We start from the raw sequence: 21,265 nt of genomic DNA on the forward strand, positions 1-21,265 counted from the left end.
TTAATGCTGTCCTCTTTCCAAACACAGCGACTAAACTTTGCGGATATGTTACAATCCAGCCGTCGACAGTTTACAGTGCTGTGTTAAACATATTTATTGAATCCGTAAGCAGTTCACTTGGTTGGAAGAATTATGAATACCGTTTAACGTCACTGAGGCGACCTTTTGCACAGTTGTCATGACTATGATTTTATTCACAGGCAATCCAGGTTTTTAGCTACTGATGGTGCTTGACTGAAGTTGAAGTGTGAATTACTTCTAATGTGGAGGGCATCCCTGCTCAACGGTGACTGCATGGGAAGATTCTGCATATATCAAGAGAAGAGACATAATCAACACGAAATAGAGGCTCATTTCGGTTAGAGTGCAGGGTGATATGCTTTCAGTGTCTATTGAAACATATTGTCACAAAGCAGGTTTAAGTGGCTACCTGGGTAAGCTTGAGTTTAGCTTGAGCCAGCCCTGGATTCTCAGTGTGTTGGAAGTGGATATGCTTTAAAGGTAAACACGATGCTACATCTAATAATGTCTCAGTAAAAATGTGTACAAATAAAAATTCTGCCAGAAATTTCAAAATAAATAAAAATTGAGCTAAGAATGAACTGCACCATTTGTGTGTTTCATTTGTGGTCCCAGGTACCTGCTTACCTCTGCTCGGCAGCCCAACCAAAACCAGAACTTATATTTCCGATCTCGGAGGCTAGACTATACTTTCATTCTAACAATATTTTAAAATGTCAATTATTACATGTGATGGCAAAGCTGAATTTTCACCAGCCATCACTCCGATCTTCAGCGTCACATGATCCTTCAGAAATCACTCTGTATGCTGATTTGGTGCTCAAGTAACATTTCTCCATTATTACTCCATTATTCTCCATTATTACAAATTATCTTTGTTGCTTGATATGTTTGCAGAGACTGCAACACATTAAAAAAAAAAAATTTTACATTCTTTTATGAATATATATATATATATATATATATAGTTTATCAGAACAGCATTTAATAGAAACCTAAATGTAAAAGAATGTATTTTCTGGTCATTTTAATGAAACCTGAATCAAACTATCAACTTCACTTAATCATTTGAAAGTAAGATGGGTTTCAATAAAATACTTGGAAATAACTGTTCAAGTGGTTTAATACACTAGCTATAAGTGATGATTATGTTAACAGAAATGTTACAGTCTCAATGCAGAGGTAAGCCTATGTACAGCTCATTTGTCTTTGACTAATCTGACATCCAGACATTGGCTGATCCCATTAGCCCCTGACAACCCAACTGGCGCAGCTGTTAGAGGTGCCATCATCATATATTACACTTAAAGTTCAATAAAACCATATTGGTATAGCAATTAAGTCTTCATCGCTTTTCACACTGCTGGAAAAATATACAAGGTCAGCCTAATAACAAAATAAGACCAAGCAATTAAAATACTGCCAATAGCTGGTTATGATTCACTCTTTGTGTATTGTCACTCACTTCAGTTTGTGGAACTGCCACCAACATCAGATCATTTCCTGAAGTGCAGATAACACTCACAGAGTCAGCCATATGCTCAATTAATAAATACGAACTCACACTCACACCCTGCATCAAAGAGCTTTGTTTGGAGGAGATCAAACCAGAATATTCCTTCCTGGATCTCTTCCTCTACCACAGTGCAGGTGGAGAAGATCCTCCTCCCATTTTCTCCATTTCGCATTTTCCTATTTGCTGCAGATGATTTGTGTGTGATAATTTACACAGCACAGTTTGCCATCCTTATGGGTTGGGGTAGCATCTAATTATAATGAAGATCAAGTGTATAGTCTGCAAACTCTTTTTTGGGCTTAAGCTGTGATTCCCAATCAGAGGTAGAGTACATGTACCCCTGAGAGTACTTAAGCAGGTTGTTAGGTCTTTTTAAAGAAAGTTATCGCCCCCGGAACTGACAAAGCTTTTGATAGACATATAAGCTCAGGTGTCTCATTAAAAGAAGATGAATCAACCCACACCCAGTTTTGACTGCTTTAAGTTTAAAGGTTACATTTTTTTTTTAATGATGGCTACTCAAAGAATATTTCACGGATTTAATGATAATGGCGAATGATATCCTCTATGACATTAAGAGGAACACACTTCTAGTTTGATGTTGATTAAGGACATTTTAAAGGATTTGAGCATTATTGATAGTGCTGTGAGGGGTGGAGCTTTACACATGAACAATTATATTTTGAAAAATAGATTTTAAAATAAAGGTTACAAAATAGGATTTTGGGATCCAGTGATTCCATAGAAAAATGATTCTGGGTTTTTGTGCATATCAAGTACCCTTTCCACTATAAATAACCTTTTATACAATTAAAAGATTCCTTGGATGTGAAAAGTTCTTCACGGAACCATCAAAATCAATTAAGAACCTTTATTTTTTAAGAGTGTATATTATTCTTGTTGCAGAGTTACAGACCTATATATGTATTTATAACTCCATGGGCTGTATCAATTTTCCTCAATTAGCCCTCTCAAGTGTTCATAGCAAACGTGTTGCTTTTTGCTGTGTACATGTAGTTATTTTTTCATTCTTTTCATAATAATTTCTTAATCTTCAGGAGAAATAAATGATGCTTATTTCCTCCATGTTTCACACAATTAAGTATAATATGAGCAGCAGGATTTGTTTAGTCACCCTGCATCTGAACATTGCTGATTCATGCATGACACTGATTATACATAAATGGAAAACACATTCAATTATTTCACTTATTAACACACTCAAACAGTTCTAGGAAACATGGGAGAGTTCAGCATTTTACAATGTCCATTAACCCTCTGAGGTCTAAGGGTATTTTTGGGGCCTGGAGAAGTTTTGTCATGCCCTGACATTTGTGCTTTTTTCAGATTCTTATAAATATCTAAATGGCTTAAGTCTAATCTCACTGTAATCAGCACAAACTGGGCTATAATAATATGTGCGCAGCATGTATGTACTTGACTGTGTTTTTTTGAGAATTTTTTTTTTATGCATGGTTAGTGAAAAACTAAACATTTTAAATCACTTGAATAAGGCCATAAAACACATACATAACATTGGTTCCCAGGACTTTTGAGAAATGGAGCTCGTAGCCTAGAATTTTTCTTTCTAAATGATGTGAAAATAATCTTGTTTACTCACAGAAAACAATATATCGATTTAAATTTTCTTAGACACTTTTTGTTTTTAAAAGTCATATGAGTATGCGTATATCATTGTGATTTGCACCTGAGAAGACAAAGGCCCGTATAATGAGCTGCATAATGAGGAGGAGTAGGAGGAGTTACAAGAAAGAATGTGAGGACAAAATAAATGTATATAATTTTATGTTTGTAGTTTATTTAGAATATATTTAATTATCCCACAAAATAATTTAATATTATAACACACACACACACACACACACACACACACACACACACACACACACACACACACACACACACACACACCAACACACACTCTCTCTTCTTTGTACAGCTGACCATTTTGCTTACTTTTTTCTATGAACCACATCTAATAAATTGGTAGTTAAAATAGCTAATTTATCAATTTTTTTGTGTGCATGAGATCAGGTTGGAAGATCCATTGCATGATGCATTGTCCATTGTGTTTCTTCCTGTGAAATGTATCTTTTGAACATCTTTGTGAGCCGGTTTTACAGATTAAAAACAGTCGAATTGATCAAAAGCTATACATTTTTGTGGTTTGCAGTGAAAATGTATCTGAGTAAAAGTAGAGCCTATTGATTTTATTTTGAAAACAGTGACATTAGTGAAAGACAACCCTCAATACTTGTGCAAACCAGAAATATCTCAAAACTTAAAACTTTGTTACTAGACCCATCTGACACTCATATATTTAAACATGCCATAATATAACGCAACATATGCAAGCTACAAGTAACTATCAACATTTAGGCGATTAATAATACAAATGATAACATATGAAATCTTGTTCTACAATGTTGTAGCAATGTTCAAATGCTAGATGCAATGCTCATGCAAGCTTGACTTAAAACTCTTTTAGAGTGCTTGCACGATTCCAGCCTTTAGAAACCTGCTTCATGGGTAAGCTGAGACACGGAGGATGTGTGGTGTGCTGGTGGAGCATCCCAGTTTTGTTCCTTTGTAGATTGGGTTTTTGTGTGCAGTCTTGCTCATGGCAATTCTTTGGTGGAACAAGATAGCGCTCTGTTTACCAGTGGGGAAGTTGAAATGGGATAAGAGAGATTTGTTTAGGTTTTGTCATGTGTAGTCAGTTTAACCCCAAGTTTTGCAAGCAATTTATTGGTTTAATCTTACAAGGTTCTGCCTGGAGAAAGTATGAAAAATGAAAACCAACCAAACAAACAAGCAGCCAAGGAACAATTGCTTGAAATCTTGACGTCCTAATTAGATTGGCTCTTATTGCTTTAACGAAAAAACATAAACAGAGGGCTATTTGCATCCTTGTGCCTTACGGTTTTGCTGGAGTGCTCATATTTGCTGCTTTAAAATCAATAAGAAAAAAAAACATTCATAAACCATGCTCTAAATAAAACACTCAACATAAAACGGCCTTCTGTGCTTGCTGCAGGATGTACAAGGACATTATCAGTCTGTCAGCAAAGCCTCCCTTAACCACTATTTGCATCTTTCTGTTATTCCTTATCGGGGTGCATTCAGTTTGACATGCATTATGACTGATTCTCCACTCTTGTCACTGATTAAATTTCCATTAGCCATGCTTACCAGTTGTTGTGGCCCTGAGAGCTCCTGAAAGATGTTCTCCAAATATGATTGCTGGGAAGAGAGCAGAGGTGGGATAATGACACAGTAACATGATTTTAGGAAGTGCTCTGTGTGACGGCTCCCTTCCTCACCGATTCAGTCTCTCCCTCACACGTCCTTTCTCATTCTTCCTCTTCTCCGTGTGGAGTTGCTTCTCATCTGCCATGAGCACAGCAATAAGGCACGTATATAGAAAAAGACACAAAGCATGTACGTGTCTGTGTGTAGGGGTGGTGTTAAGAGATCTATATAAATCCTATTGTGCCCACACACATACTCACAAACGGAAATAGCCATGTGTGGTTTAGTTTAGAATGAGATAGTTCATTCCTCACTGTTGTGTTATTTTAAACCCAGATTACTTTTTTTGGGGTCTTTTTGGACCCATTTGGTCTTTTGATGAATCTTGGCATCTTTTCCATACAAACTAAAATTTCCATACTCTAAAAATAACCAAAAACTCCAAGAAAATAAATACGGTCACCTTCTAGAATATAATTAAATTGAACTATTCTTATTTATTTATTTTTTAATGCAGTGAGCTGGTAACTTGAGGCCAGATAATTGAGTGCGTAAATGCTGATTCATGAATGAATCAGTCCAGCGATTCATTGATGAAATGTTCCATCCAATTTGTGAACCATATCAACCAGTTCATTCAAAAGTATAGCTTAAAAGAACGATTCTTTTGCCGATTCAGTTTGAGGTGGTTCTTGGATTTCACGGCTCAACAGAAGTTAATCAGTGAATAAAGACTTATATTTGGTCTATTTCTCACACAAAGCTATCAAATTTTAGGCTGAAGTGATGGTTTGAATTTGAATACATCTTGATGGATTTGTTTATGACGAACTCAGAGCTTTTCACAAGTTAACTTGTGAGGTTCAGTTATTTGATGAACTTGAGTCATGTGGATTACTGTGGTGTTTATATCAGCTGTTTGCACTCTCATTCTGATGGCACCCATCCACTGCTGAGGATTCACTGATGAGCAAGTAATGTAATGCCTTAGCTGAAATGGTCACTATGAATTTATATGTATTTTTTTTAAATGGAAAAATAGGAGCATACAAGTTTAGAATAGCAGAGTGAAATGCTTAAAATGAGTAAGTAAATAATGAAAGAATTTTTATATATCCTCATCATCTCAGTCTGTATGTTAATCAGTTTCAGTATGGAGATAACATAAAATGCCTGCTATTTGAATGAAGCTAACCATTATTGCTAATGACCAGCAGGATTAATTAGAGAGAGCAGGATGGGCAGCTCGGAGAGCAGTCTCTCCCTCATTAATCCGCTTACAGGTGTTCTTCTGCCACTCTCTCCCCCTCCGTCTGCGCATGGAGAAGAGCGACGAGAAGCCAACTCACACCAATTCATTCTCATACAGAAATCACATCCATGAAAGAACCTCCAGTGGAGGACAGCGGTAGATAAAGGCAGCAAGAGACTCTCAAACACAAAGATTTGAGGAAATTGTGCTGGGAGAACTTGTGTAAAGGTGGTATCTTCTGTGCTGAGAGACCAATGAATGTTGCATCTGAGAGGCTTTTTAAGGTTTGTTTTCAGCACATTTTCTCCAAGCTCCAAGTCAAAGCAGCATCATGTAATATTTGTTGTCATTATTTATAATGGGACTAAAAATTGAGGCGCAACCCAAATTCTAAATTAGGCTGATATTATGCTAATGTGAATTTTGCTCGTGCATAAAATAGGGTGAACAAATTATTATTATTTTTCATATAGCTTATCTGATTTTCAAGGCTACTTAAAACACATTGTAATTTTGTAAAATAAATATGTAAACATTTATGTAAATTAATGCAAGTTATATTATAATTAAAGTTAGATTATAATAAATTAAAATATAATAATTAAAATAAATAACATTTATGGTTAATGCAACACACTTTCATGGCATTTTTTTTTTTTTTTTACTTTCTGGGTAATTGGTGAATTTGTACAATCTATAATTTGTACATTTTCATAAAACTTAAGGTTATGTTTTGGAGTGGTGTGGAAATAAAAATCATATATTTCCAAAACAAATCCCACCACAGAATTATAAACAATATCCTTTTCTTCTGAAATACGGGTTATTAAGGATTTACCAGCACTTGAGATCAAACAAGTTTAAACCAAATATTCTCATCAATGGAAACTAAATCATGAAAACTACATTTCCAGATTGTCAGAATACAAGCAATGAGTTAAACACAAACTCAACACCCAAAAAAATAATCCATTATTGATTGTAAATACAGCAGGGAGGATCACTGATCTATGGCTACTGTTGGTTTGGAGCTGTGAGTATGGGAGACTGGGGAGTGTTGTCACACTGAGTGATTTGCAACACCATTTAACCAATTAGAATTGAGCTACAGGGGTGGAATCACTATCACACATGACCACCACCCTCCTGAAGAGAGAGCAGCAGTTGGAAGACAGTTTGTGAAGTACATTTATACATCTGGTTTTCATTTTAATATACAGCATCCAAGATTTTCATACATGAAGTAATAATAATGACATGTAAAAGAATTGCAGTATCATGGAAGATAGCATTTGCTAGATCATTACATAATTATTATTTATTTTTTCTCAGTGTACCTACACAATTTAAACTGATGTCCATGTTTTCCTTTAATTTTACAACTTAGTCCACTTGGGGAATAAATTAGTTTTATTCATTTCTACTTTTATTTGTAGCAGATAAATATAGAAATTTGATATCAAAAATTGAGATGCAAGTGCAAATAATAACTACATAACTACAAAACAAAATCCACTGCGACATTACACCTCCTCTAACTGGTGTTCTTTATTCAGCGCAGCTTTTTCTTGAAGCTGAAGGAACACTGTGATGTGGGCCATTAACTGAGGCTTTAAGAGGGCCATTGAAAATGACCTGGCCTGATCTCAAAATGAAAGATAAATATGCTGCAGTGTGGACATCTGTCATGGGGATGTGGGAGGAGGCTGACAGACTCGGAGTACTAAATCATTTCCACATTGAACTCTGGGTATGATTCACTTTGTGACGGCGCTTACACAACTTGTTTTCACCATGGAAGGTGAAAGGTTTTTAGTGTAGAATGAACTCTATTAACATGAACTGCAAAAGATGTAGCCAAATGTAGTAACGGGGGAATGGTCTTTTTTGGCAATTTAGGTTTTTCATTTAGTGCCGCAGGAGATCAGCTTGTTTGCAGCACACATAAAACGTTGTTTCCCATGAGGCACTGCTTGGATCCTAGTGCAGCAGGCCATGCACCACTGACATGAAAATTCAAATAGACCAGGGATTAACTCTTTAGACTTCCACAGACCCGCCAGTACATCATGTTCCTGATGAGAAACCAAACAAGGCATGTTGGAATGAAAGATGAAAAAAATAAAATAATTGAAAGATGGAAAATTTCTATGTCACTTACAGTACATGATCAGCATTGTGTTGTAAATGCACTTTACATAGGTCTTGCTATGGCACTTGATTGAAAGGGACAGGCAAAATAAACAAATTAACTAACAAACGTTTTAATTTTATTACAGTGCAACATTATACACTTACGTGGGAAGTAGTATTCCGACATAGGAGTACGTAGTCTTAACTACTGGAAATTAATTGAAATATATTCATATTTATTTTAAATGCAATAAAACACACCATCTCGCGTTCTTGCTGAATTATATCATATGCAGGTACAGCATTTTAAAATAATAACATTTCATTAAGTATCATGTAAAGCACATTTCACAGTTCCATCACCAACTTCCAACTTTATTAGTATCAAACCACTGCTACAAAATTACATCAAACATGATGAAAATGAACTTGCATACGTGCTATACACAATGTAAGCTTTTAAAGTAATTAAAGTATATGGTTCTTTTTTTTTTTTCTTGACAATATCAATATATATCAATGCCACTTAAAGCCATATATGTCATTCCAGTGATCTAGAGCCTAAAATATACAACTATATCCCTGGTGGCTAAAGTTTCTCCATACACATGTAAGTAAAGATGACCATTTCAAATTTCTCATCACAGAAATTTCAGCTTCTAGAGTTGAGGAAATAAAAGTACAGCCATCCCAATATGGTTACAATGTCCATTTTACTTAGTCACCAAATTGAACAAAACAAAATAAAAGGTACTGAAATCAAATAAACATGTATATACAAAAGTAACCGAAGCTCACCAAATGTTTCCCAAAAGCATTAGTGTAAACTTGGATCGTTCTGGCGGGTGTCCTCTGTGCTCAATTACTCAGTAGCAGACGGGTGGTTTCACTGGTGGGCTTATTCCACTTCACAAAATAACTGCTTAAGATATGAACAGTGCCAACACAAATAGCCCATGCCATTCAAAACAGCTAGCAACAATTACCAGGCCAACCAACAGCTAATGAGACATAACGGTAAATAAAAGAGAACGGTGTGTTTTTCGAAAAATGCTGGACTTGCGTACTTAAATTGATCCCTTGCTTTTCACATAAAAACATTTCTCCTGATAAGACGCAATCGGAGGTTTCAAACAGAGCTCAGCGAAAGAGGGCTCTGCTAAATCCTTAGCATTATCAAAACCACTGCATCAGTGCTTGGCTAACTTATTTTCCAGCTCAGTGAAAATAATGAGCGAGGGGGCCGACAAACACTTGATGGCGAGGAACAAAAAAAAAGCTTTGGAATTCACTCATTCTCATTTGGGCAGCTACTTTATTATCCAGACAAATATTTTTCCTATGCATGTTTCTAGGTACAGTCATGGCGGCCGCTTCATGTATCATCAGTTTCGTATCATTCGAAGCTTTAACACAACAGCCGCAAACCAAATGGGCTTCGCGAAGGATTACAGGTTTTTGTTCTTTACAGTGCTCCGTGGAGTCAATTAGAATACTGCAAAACTGCAATTACTGGCAAACGTTTTGAAAAGGACAGAGGTTTATGTAGATTACTGTCAGCCCTGCCAGAGTGCTGCTGAGAGAGTGAGCGCTCACAGCTGGTTAATGCAGCACCCTCCAGCACTCCACAGAATCATCCTCCAGAAACTGACAAAGGCACAGGAAGAATTTTATTAACTGCCAGGTCAGAAGAATCACCTCCCCTGGCCGCACACACAGCACTCTCAAACCGACTTTCAAAAGAGTCCGGCCAATACAGAGATGGAGCTGACAGGTTTTTAATCATTGAAATACCGCCTCCCACCCTCATTCTGTCTCGCCAGAAGCCTCGCTCGAGATAGGAGATGAAGTATCTGAAATGTTTGGGTTTTTTCGGACTGTACACGTGTGGTTACACATCCACCTTTTTTTGTATGGATATGTGCTCATAGGATTTCGAGAAAAAAAAAAAAACTTAATTGCTAGCTCATAGCACACGGCGACGACTCTGGGAAGGTGTTGGAACCCAAGGGGTCTCCTCGGGCCACAACATACTGTGCTGCTTGCAGTAATTTGAACCCATTCGAAAATAGAATTGGCCTTTTGGGTTTTCTTGACCACTGGCACCACACAAGTTCTGTATATCTGTCGCTTGGCTGACGTGAGAAATTTCGAAACACGTCATTGAATATTAATGCATGTCCAGGAATGTGATCATCAAGTCATTAGATGCTCGGAGTGAAAATTTGCAGCACATTTGCCAGTTATTTACCGACTCTTTTGAAAGGCTGTAACTTTCAGGAGAATTATGCATGCATGGATGCTCTTGTCTGCTTTTTTTATCTTGATACCCATTTACGCAGTTTTAATGATGCTTTAATGAGCTCTTTGTTAAGGTATCATTCACAATATTTATTTAAAGAGCATGTGCTGCTTTTATTTCTTTACAGAACTCAAAATTGGCAGACGTATAGTTTTTTAATGCCCCTTTTATCATCTATTAGACTGAAAGAAGCCAGAAATACTGCACAACACTGATTCGTCTTGTATAATAGCTATGAATGGCAAATGCATGAGGCTTACACATGCCACTTGACATGGTATGGCAACAGATCATATCAATTAATACTTTTAAAGGCACATTTTATACAGTACTTGCTTCTAGAGTGGAGTCAGAATATTGAAATGGAGCGTATTTACTGTAACTGTCAAAGCTCTTGGTTTTAATCTGCGATTATGGATCTTTGTGGCAATGATAAGCAAGTTCAATGTTACTTTTTATTTCACAACGGCGAGAGCCAGGCCTTCGCAGCGATGAATATTTAACAGCTCTCGTTTTGATCTTTGAGGCTTTTAGGTCTGTAATAAGCAAAGGGAGATATCGGTGAGACCTATATGATTCTTCATCAGAACATATCCGTTGTAAGTGAAATATTCCGACACTTCCTGTCATTGAAAATGTACTTTGCGCAAGAAATAATAAATTAAAAAAAAGTAATTCGCCACACGTTCCGAATAGCACAGTCCATAGGAGAGGACCCAGTATTGCACACTGAGCAGAAATGATTCTGTGATGACTTTCACATGAAAAGAACATTTCATCATAGCTCAACAGACAGGCCTAGTGATGTTCAGTAGTGTAGAACACATTTCATTAAGTCAAAGCAGCCTCGAAACTGGTTTTGTTCTCAAATTATCGATTTATGGTAAGTGGCCACCTTAACATACATATTAATTCGACATGCAGCACATTTATAATTTCTGCACATCTTAGTATACAACAATTGTGTGGGAACTAGGGTAGAGGTTAAACTAAACCTAGACACTGGCTCTACCAATAAGATAAAATGAATTCTACTTTCTTCGAATATACACACACGTGACTCGTTTTCTATTATACCGTATGACTGGTTCACACCCTCTGAGTTAAAAGTAGATTATTTGATTACAAACGGTTCTTTTTTCCAACTTCTACTCGTTTGACAAGAATCAACAACAGTTGTGGCATCTAAAATGAAAGACAACATTGTAAACTATGCCATACTGCATACGTATTTTGAAATAATATTCATTCACATGTTTGGATCCACACTTGAAAGTTTCATATTGTCCCCACAAGGGAAGTGCATATTCTGTTTTTTTCTGCTTCCCTATTCAAAACTATTTCACACTTACAGAAGCAAAGCAGGTAATATGTTAATACATTATAAAAATCCAGTTCAAATGATTACAACCATAAAACATACTCCATAAAATGAAAGAAAAAAAAGCTAATAATGATTTGAATGATCGTCAGATAAGTTCCATTAGACACTGTTCGTAATTTCCTCATTTAATCAAAGTGCACATCAAATATGACCTACTTTTTCCCCACTTTTTACTTTGGATTGGCCTGTTACAATATTTTGCATACTGCCAACTAAAGAATATCTTTTATGTGCTATTTTTATTTGATATCTTAATATATATAACATCACATGCAACACAGACAATTTCTCGATTGCTTTTTCACATTTCTCTGTAACTCTGCTTTGCTGTTTTATAACCTTTTGACCACCAGAAAAGGCTCATTTTAATTTTAAAATTAGGCTTACAAACAGCTTTATAAGAGGCAAATGTATCTCATATGATTACATATTTGAATCTCCAGTGCAATCTAGGTTTAAATTTTTTTTAACATTTTTTTTTTTTCAGAGGTCTAAACCATTGAGGTATGGCTGTAGTTTTGGTCAAGAAAATTAATAATCATATTTCACAGTCAATGGAAAACCATGTGCATTAGCGTATTAAACTAAAGCTGCTCTTCAATTGTTCGCTTCGCCTTTGACTGTATTACTTTTGATATCAATTTCAATATCTCTCCCTTTGTAAAATCTTAAACAGTGTTTCTTGGTTCACTGGATTTAAATGAGCTCGGCAAAAAACTTACTATTTAAACATTTAGTGGGTATGTGAATGATGGAGAGCAAGGTGGCACACTAGGGCGTCTTTCCTTTTTCAATAACAAAGACACTAACGTCACACACCCGTACTTTTCCAAAGCGTGATTTCGGCTAATTTGTGAGCGTTTGAAGGGGACAATGTGTGCTGATTCACAAAGTGGGAACTCAGGAAAAAGAAAATAAGAAAAGAATAGAAAATAAGACAAGAGAAAGAAAACCACCCCCCTAAAACCGTATGTATTTACATGATGACAAACACCACAGAAGAAAATTACCATCCCAACATAAGCAATGCTGATTAAAATCCCTCGCTGCTTTCCAAACACACTGTACCAGATTGGATCCAGCCATCAGCAATGTCAAAGGATCTGTAAATGCTCAAAAGGGTTCTTTACAGTCATTGTGTATGGCCATCCCCAGGACTAGTAAACGCTGACGAGAGAAGAGAGAGCCAGGATCAGGTACCGGCAGGCCAGCAGGACTTCAGCGCCTCCTGTACTTCCATACGGAGCGGTGTTGGGTGCTGTAAACAACAGAGCAGAGACACACGCTGATTAGCAGATTCTCCCTCTCTCCTGGCAGCGAGTCATAGTCTCAGTCAAGCACTACCTCCTCCCTTTTCATATGAGCGGAGCTCACGCTGCCTGCCTTTACGCTCTCAAATCAAGACTCTTGACGGGCTTGCATGCCGGAAGGAGTCCTTTCATAAGACGCCTTGTTTTAAACCCGTGCTGGGTACTTCAAAATAAGAAGGCATAACAATTCGTCTCAAAGATATGATCATGCTGCTTTCTCTTCTTGTACCTATGAACCTGCTAGAACTTATTTAAATTCATTTCATCCCTAATGAAAATATATTAGCATAAAATATATTTAGAAAATGTATGCAAAATCTCGCTGACATGCTTGGGTGTTCTGGGTGGTTGTCAAGGAGTTGCTACGCAGCTGTTAAGATGTTATGAGCTCTAGCTCCTTTGCTAGAGTGTTCTGGATGGTTACCGGGGCGCTGCTATGCAGTTGCTGAGGAACTGAGGAGCTCTGAATGATTCTTAAAACACTGCTACAATATGTGGTTGCAAGGGTTTTGTTATGCACTTGCTAGGGTGTTCTGGGTAGTAGCCAAGGAGTTGCCATGTAGCTGTTATGATCTGCTATGTCCTTTGCAATTTTGTTTTGGAAATCACCAAGGTTCATCTAAAGGGCACCTATCACGCAAAATTCACTTTTACATGTAGTTTGGACATAAATGTGTGTCGGCAGCGTGTGTACACAACCACCCTATAATAATAAAAATCCACTCGCTTCTATTTTAATTTTCATAAATCATAATCAGTGTCTCAGAACAAGCCGTTTGTAGAAACTGTAAAATGTGACGTCACATTTAAATAGGTACTGTATATTACACTGCTGTCACTTAATACACAGATCTAAGATAGAAAATATGTGTGATTTCTTTCCGGCTTTTTATCCTCACCAGACATAACCATAACCAGACATTTTTTTAACTTGTGTGTTTAAAAAAAAACTCGTTTGTGCTTGACAGTTTAAGTGCAACAAGACATGAAAGAGAACTAGTTTAGTACTCACATGCTGTGTGACAGGCACTTTCTGTGTGCTCAGAAAACCCTATATCAGAAGTTTAAACTAATATGGCTTTAAAAAGCATGGTTTCAGCACGATAGACATAATAATCAAAACCAAACAGTTGTTTTTTTTAAAAGAATATCTAAGGTAAGAGCTGTAAATGTAAAGCACTATTCTCAAAAGGAATGGGGAGAAGCAGCTCATTTGCATTTAAAGAGACACACACACACACACACACACACACACACACACAGATATATATTAGGGGTGTAACGGTTCACAAAATTCACGGTTCGGTTCGATACGATACACTGATGTCACGGTTCGGTTCGGTTCGGTTCGATACGTTTTAGATACAGCAAAATGTAAAAACATCTCAACTTTTCAGAATGCCGCAAGCGCACCGCGGGTCATGTGACAAGAACTAACCAATCAGCTTCATCCTTTCCCGTAACAACGTTGAGAGCTCAGCCAAGATGAAGGATCAGCTGATCATAGTTGTATATGGATTGCAATTTTGAAATAAATTTAGTAGCAGAGCTACTGCAAGCGATTTTTAGAGCTGCAAATCCATTTATCCTTCGCTGAAATTTCCGCGTCTCATGGAGAGAGCACGTCATTGTTGCTTAGCAAAGACAGACGCCTCATGAGCGCTTCTGCCCGAGCGCTTTGGAAAGGAGGAGAAAGACGCGCTTAGCGTTTTCCACGCGTTTTTAGGCACGATATGTGAACGGCCCCTAAGGCGCTCGCTCACTCAGCACGCGCTGAAGGCTCGTTGCAAAATGTCGCCTTTAACAGACCAGAAATATAAGATCCTAAAATAACCAACAGGTCTGGTGTTTGGGTTGGATTCCCTGTAAGCTATAGTTTCTAAATGCTGCAGGGATAGTTTGCTGCGTGCATGTTTCTCCTTTTTTTCGTCTTTTCCCAGATAGTACTGACGCATATATCTCAGATATTCACGCTGGTGTTTTTTTTTTTTTTTTTTGTAATCCCGCTGGTGTACCCTGTCATGTTGCAGATGCGACATACCGTTGTTTTTTTATCCACCACTCTCTTGCCATCACCATTATAGCTTAAAGGGAATCCAAAGTGCACCCAAACACCAGACCTGTTGGTTATTGGAGGATCTTCTCATTTCTAGTCTGTTAAACGCATTGGCTATTTTGCAACGAGCAACACCCCTAATATATATATATATATATATATATATATATAGATATATATATATCTATATATATATATATATATATATATATATCTATATATAGATATATATATAGATATATATATATATATATATATATATATATAGATATATATATATATATATATATATATATATATATATATATATATATATATATATATATATATATATATAGCATTTTTGTTGCTTCCACTCATAATAGGCTTTTTCAAAATTATATAATAAATGATCTGTGGGGTAATTTCAGCTAAAACTTAACAGACACATTCTGGTGACACCTGAGACATATACATTACATCTTGCAAAAGGGGGCATGATGAGTGCCCTTCAAAGATTCTTACTCTTGCCATTGTAAAGGTGTTTTGGATGGGTGCCAAAGAGTTGCTATGCAGCTGCTAAAGACTGGAATACACTTCATGACTTTTAAAATGTGAACAGATTTTAAAACACTAGGCATCATATACTTGCAGACTTTAGAAACAGGTACAGACGAAAAACTGTCCATCACACACCAAACAACTGAGGATTATACACCACCAGACTTTATCTTTCTGATTACAAAAAACACAAACACAAATGTGTCTTTTTGCTGAAACACATAACAAACACAAAATGTTTTCTAAAATCAGCTCAAAATATCAAACATCTTTGATATCCTCTGACTAAATTAATTCATAGTCTGAAGCAAAAAATACAATAAAAAAATCTGCAGACTGGTTCTGATTTTTGGCAACTAGCGTCAGCTTCTCCAGAATATAAATTGGAACAGAAATCTGTAGTGTATTCTAGCCAAAAGATACCCTGAGTTCTTATTTACACTATGTTGCTGTGCAGTTGCTTCGTGGTCGATGGTCAAAAAAGTATTATTCACATCCATAGAATGGTACGGGGCAAAGTTTAATCTCCAAGCATGAGCAATAGTAATAATGGTGCTTTCCTTAGCAAACCCGCTGATAAGCCTGTGCTACTGATGCTGGGTATACTCATATTTTCCCAGCCAACACAGATCTCAGTGGCTGAAAGCCTTCAGGTCTGTCCCCGAAGCAAAACAACTCGAGTGTAGTACTCGGGAGAGGCGCTTCAGAACAGGTGTGAGAGTGTACAGGCATTCATCTTCATGAGAGTTTTTGTTTCACAGCTCTGTTAATGACAGACACTGGCCTACCTAAGGAGATTAGTGCATCACACACACACACACACACAGGAGATTATGTGTCCTGGCTGGTACCACTGACTTTTTTTTACATCCATCCAGCAAATTCTCGTTGTGCATGTTATTTGCGAATACATGTGATGACAGTATCTAATGGAGTTATTATGATATGGATTCATTTGTTTGAACTGTTTTCCCGCACTGAAAGCCACAATAAGGCTGAATCATGGCATCAAATTGCACATCTGACAGTAATAAGTATCTTTGTGCATGGAAGGTAGATAAAATAATTGCTTTATGACAAGTCCTCTCACGAATTGCAAAAATGGGAGATGAAAAGCCGCGCATCCATTTTCGCTTCCATTCCAGCTTTTACGGCTTTAAATTACCAGTGTTGCTTAAAAATCTTTATACCAAAAAATTACAGCCACCTGCAACGAGAAGCCCAGAATATCAGAAATGGGTATATGAGATAGAAAATGATGCAAATTGTGATGGTCAGGAAACGAGGAGTGCAAACTGCCCTGTACACTGCGGCTTCATTCTGCCTCCATCCAAAGCACCGGATAATGACACAGTTTTTGCTAGGCAGAGAGAGTGGAGCCGGTAACCATGGAAACAGCTCACATCCTGCGCTGGCCCCTTTGCCAGAGCCACAGAGTGTGCACAGCGCTACCAATGGAACAGAATCATTTAGGCTATAGGCACCTGCTGCAGTATCTAACTATAAGCGCTCTTCGTCAAAAAACAAACAACGCCATATGGCCTGTGAAAGGTAAAAGGACGAAACGCTTTGTCCCTACAGTATATTTCTTTCCAGTGCCCCATCGGACTAATAGCTTCTGGAACGTCAGTGATGATTCAGGGTCGTACCAGAAACATCCTATCATCTGGCACTATAGAAGCAATTAAGGAAAGCACCAATATTACCTGCCTGGCTGTGTTGTGCGAGTTAGGGAGCTGTTTAATATCCCACTGCGTCTAAATCAGTCTGTTGTTGTAACGGTGCAGGTTGTTACTGCACTTGCCATTTTAATTAACTCAACTCAACCCCTCCCCATCCAGACAGTGGAGCCTTGTGATTTCTCTGCTTTAAATCTAAAGTGTGTAAATACAGTGAGAAAGGAGGTTATTGCACCGGCTTTTGCAACAACATGGCGGTCCTACAGAGCAAAGTTAGAACAGGTATTAGGAACGGCGTGACATTTTCGCACATAAAAACAAATCATCGGATTAACCGTCTAAAGACTGCATATCTTGAGATGCAAGAGCATCAATTTCCTCATTATATACGGATCAGGAAGTAATCAGTCATGTGCGTCTAAATCATGGTTTTGCACCCTATCTAAAGCATGCCTAACCTTCCCTTTGTCTGATTATGAAGAGGACACATTATAATTCCTCATAATGATCGCCATAGGCCACAGACAGAAGTTTCTGCATTGCCTATATATATAAGTACAAGACTCCAATTAAAGTAAATGAGAGCTCTCCCTCTGTTCTACTTTGTGTATTTGTTTTGCTTGATTTAGTTAACAGCTTAAGTTGTTTTAGGCATAATGTTGTTGGTGTGACATGGTGCAGAATAAAAAGAGGGGCTGGCACCCTATAATCAGCTACTAGTTCGAGTCCCACCATTCCTTTTAACTGGCACAAGACCCATCGTTAAGCTGCTTGATGAATTTCATCCTTCCATTCAGTGCTCTGCCTCTTTGTCTCGCTCTTATGCTGTGATAAAACAAGCTACAGTTATAATAAGACTATTTCCACAGTTTCCTTTTTATTGGAATTTTCTATTCATCAGAAAAAAAAACAAGTTTCGACAAATATATTATGGAGTACAACTGTTTTCAACACTGATAAAAAGAAACGTTTCTTGAAAACCAAACCAGCATATAAGGATGATTTATGAATGTCATGTGACACTGAAGACTCCAGTAATGGCTGCTGAAAATTTAGCTTTGCCCTCACAGGAACAGATTAGAAATGCTTAAATAGATAACAGACATTTTTTTTATTTGATACAATTTTCATAATATTAGCGTTTTCACTGTATTATTTATTTTGAACATTAGTGCAGATACATTTAAAGTTAAAGAAATTCATATAACTCCAAAAGGTCAAATTATTAACTGGGTAAAAAAAAACAAAAAAAAAAACAAAAAAAAAAAACACCCACACACATGTTTGTTTTTGTGAAAAAAAAAAGTGGGGTACTTGGGGTACTGTACAAACTGTATGTTCTATGGCCCTACACCAACCCTACACCTAACCCTAAGCCTCACAGGAAATTTTGTGCATTGTTACTTTCTTCAAAAAAAAAAAAAAAAAAAAAAAAACTCATTCTGTATGATTTATAAGCGTCTTGAAAAATGTCCTCATAAGTCACCCTATCTTTGTAATACCTGTGTCATACCCATGTCATTATACAGAGTTGTGTCCTGATATGTCACAAAAACAAGAGCACACACACACACACACACACACACACACACGTAATTTCCCAAAATGCCATAAGCCATAATTGATTTCTTTAAATTCCCATTTAGTAAATTCCACTTCCTGATGTATCAATTGAAATTTCACATCAACTTCCAGTGTGGAATGGTCAATTTATTTCAAATAATGAACTGAAAGGGAAGCGGTTTTTAGCTCTGAATTTTGCACAACCCTGATGGCCCTTAGGATCATTAATGTTAGTTCATTATCTAATTAAATAAATGATATCTAATATAAATAAATAAATCATTTTAAATGTGTACTGTTGTGAACATTCTGAATCACTCCTCTCTAAAAACACATGCAGTACAGCAGTGGCAAATGAAACAGCAGTTTACATAATTAAATGAAAGCAATCATCTCAATGGCGGTTATGTGAGGGTGGCTGTATCTCCAGGTAATCTGCACAGACGACGGCTGGCTGCAGCCCTTCTCCCTGGAGGCTAGTCTTCTTTGGCTTGGAGAGAAGGGTTCAATGTCCTTGACCATCAATCAGTGGCCTATTGTTCCCTCTACTGCCTCCAGAGAAAGGGGCCTAAGCTTCTGCCGAGTCCTTGGCAAGCTGGCGTAAATCCCACATCTCCAATCTTGGATTTGACAAATATTCCCTTTAAGTCCTCTTTCAGTGTTTCTGCTCTCCATATGATAAACTACCTAATTCCCTGTCTCATAATAGAACAAACATGAAAAACGTTTTGTTTTCCTCGGCTTGCTTTCTCACAAACATTCAGCCGGTTGGTTTCATTATTGCATCGCATGTATTAGAGGTTAGAAAACTTCGCTTGGAGTACTGTCCTTATCTTAAATCTGCATTGGAACAGCATCAGAAAGAAAGCTTTCAAGGGCTGTCAATTTAACACATTCACATAGCCCAATTAAGCAGACCATTATAATTATGGCCTTGTTAACGCCACTCGTGCTTTTTCAGCAAAGACTGATAAATGTGTTTTTATCATGTCAATATGCTTTCATATAATCTGATTAATTGATATGAATTTTCTGACAGCTCTTATATTCCTTGTTATTTACATGATAGTGGAGTAATTTAAAGAAACAGAAACAGGAAAACTACAATGAAGATCTTTTCTTATCTGTGAAATAAGAATACTGGAGTGAAACAGTTCTTCATTTATTCATTAGGGCCGTCGATTTAACACATTCATTTAGTATAATTAAGCAGCACAGAATGAGTAAAGGGTTGCTCACACCGTTATTGAATTCAAGAACAGCTGGATGGAGTGCAAATAAAATGGATCAGAACGCAGGGGTTTGGAGACATTTTTCTATATTGAATTACGTCAAACTTAACACAACCAAAGAAATCAGCACGAACGACATGACATGATGGAAAAAGATGCCAGTCTGAATGAGTTATGTAGACCTACAATTAAAAAAATAGCACAGCGGGAATGTGCAAAAATGGATTGCTGTGGACTGTAGGCCTGTGATAGGCTGAAAAAAACAAACAATATAATTTCTAATACAATGTAATTTAATCAAATTACCTTTATTAATAGGCTTTTCGCAATTAATTAGTTAGAATATCATGGAATTTATTTGTTTTAAAATGTTCATCTCTTTAATATTTATATGCTGAAATGTATGCAGTACTTAAAAGAATTCCATGTCCATAAAACATGGCACATTTGAAAAGAAACCATAATAAACTGCACAAAGAGATTCTAACACTGAGAATAGATGATTTAGTACATACAACAAAAACTCCGCACCTGCAATTATAATCTGAACAGCAATTGACAGAACAAACACATGGTGAACAAGCCACCACTATGAGTCAAAATTGAATAGCACTTGGAGAAAGTCAAGAGTCTGTGTAACTGTCTGATCAGTTTTGAGTTAACCACCTTTCTACAACTTGGGACACAGAAAGAGGTTGTTATTTTTGAAACACATGTTTATGATGTTTCTGCGGCGATAATGATAATGGGTTTGAAATCCCAAGAATGCATTATCATAAATAGAGCCTAACACTATGTGTGATGGTCTGATGAGATAAAAATGAGCTAATTTCTGATTCAGCGCCGAGTAAAAGCTCATTTCAATATTGTACACAGAAGGAGTTCACCTGACATGCTGGTATTGAATAAGACTTGACGGTGTCTCTGCCTGGCCTTGAGCTTCACCTGAACACCAACACAGCAGGAACTCTCTTTGATTCGAGACGGAGGCAGACAACGTAAAA

General features: G+C 37.0%; 1 protein-coding gene across 2 annotated transcripts in view; it reads right to left on the reverse strand.

Moving 5' to 3' along the window:
* Positions 1 to 8,310: 8,310 nt before the first annotated feature.
* Positions 8,311 to 21,265, reverse strand: part of LOC127959861 (neuronal growth regulator 1) — a 110,521-nt gene continuing 97,566 nt past the window's right edge. For both annotated transcript variants that reach the window (XM_052559263.1, XM_052559264.1), the window contains one exon: positions 8,311 to 13,139. In XM_052559263.1, the coding sequence (XP_052415223.1) occupies positions 13,039 to 13,139 (101 nt within the window). In that variant the 3' untranslated portion in view covers positions 8,311 to 13,038. The remainder of the gene's footprint in view (positions 13,140 to 21,265) is intronic.

Source organism: Carassius gibelio, chromosome B6 (genome assembly GCF_023724105.1).
Source record: "Carassius gibelio isolate Cgi1373 ecotype wild population from Czech Republic chromosome B6, carGib1.2-hapl.c, whole genome shotgun sequence".
NCBI lineage: Eukaryota > Metazoa > Chordata > Actinopteri > Cypriniformes > Cyprinidae > Carassius > Carassius gibelio.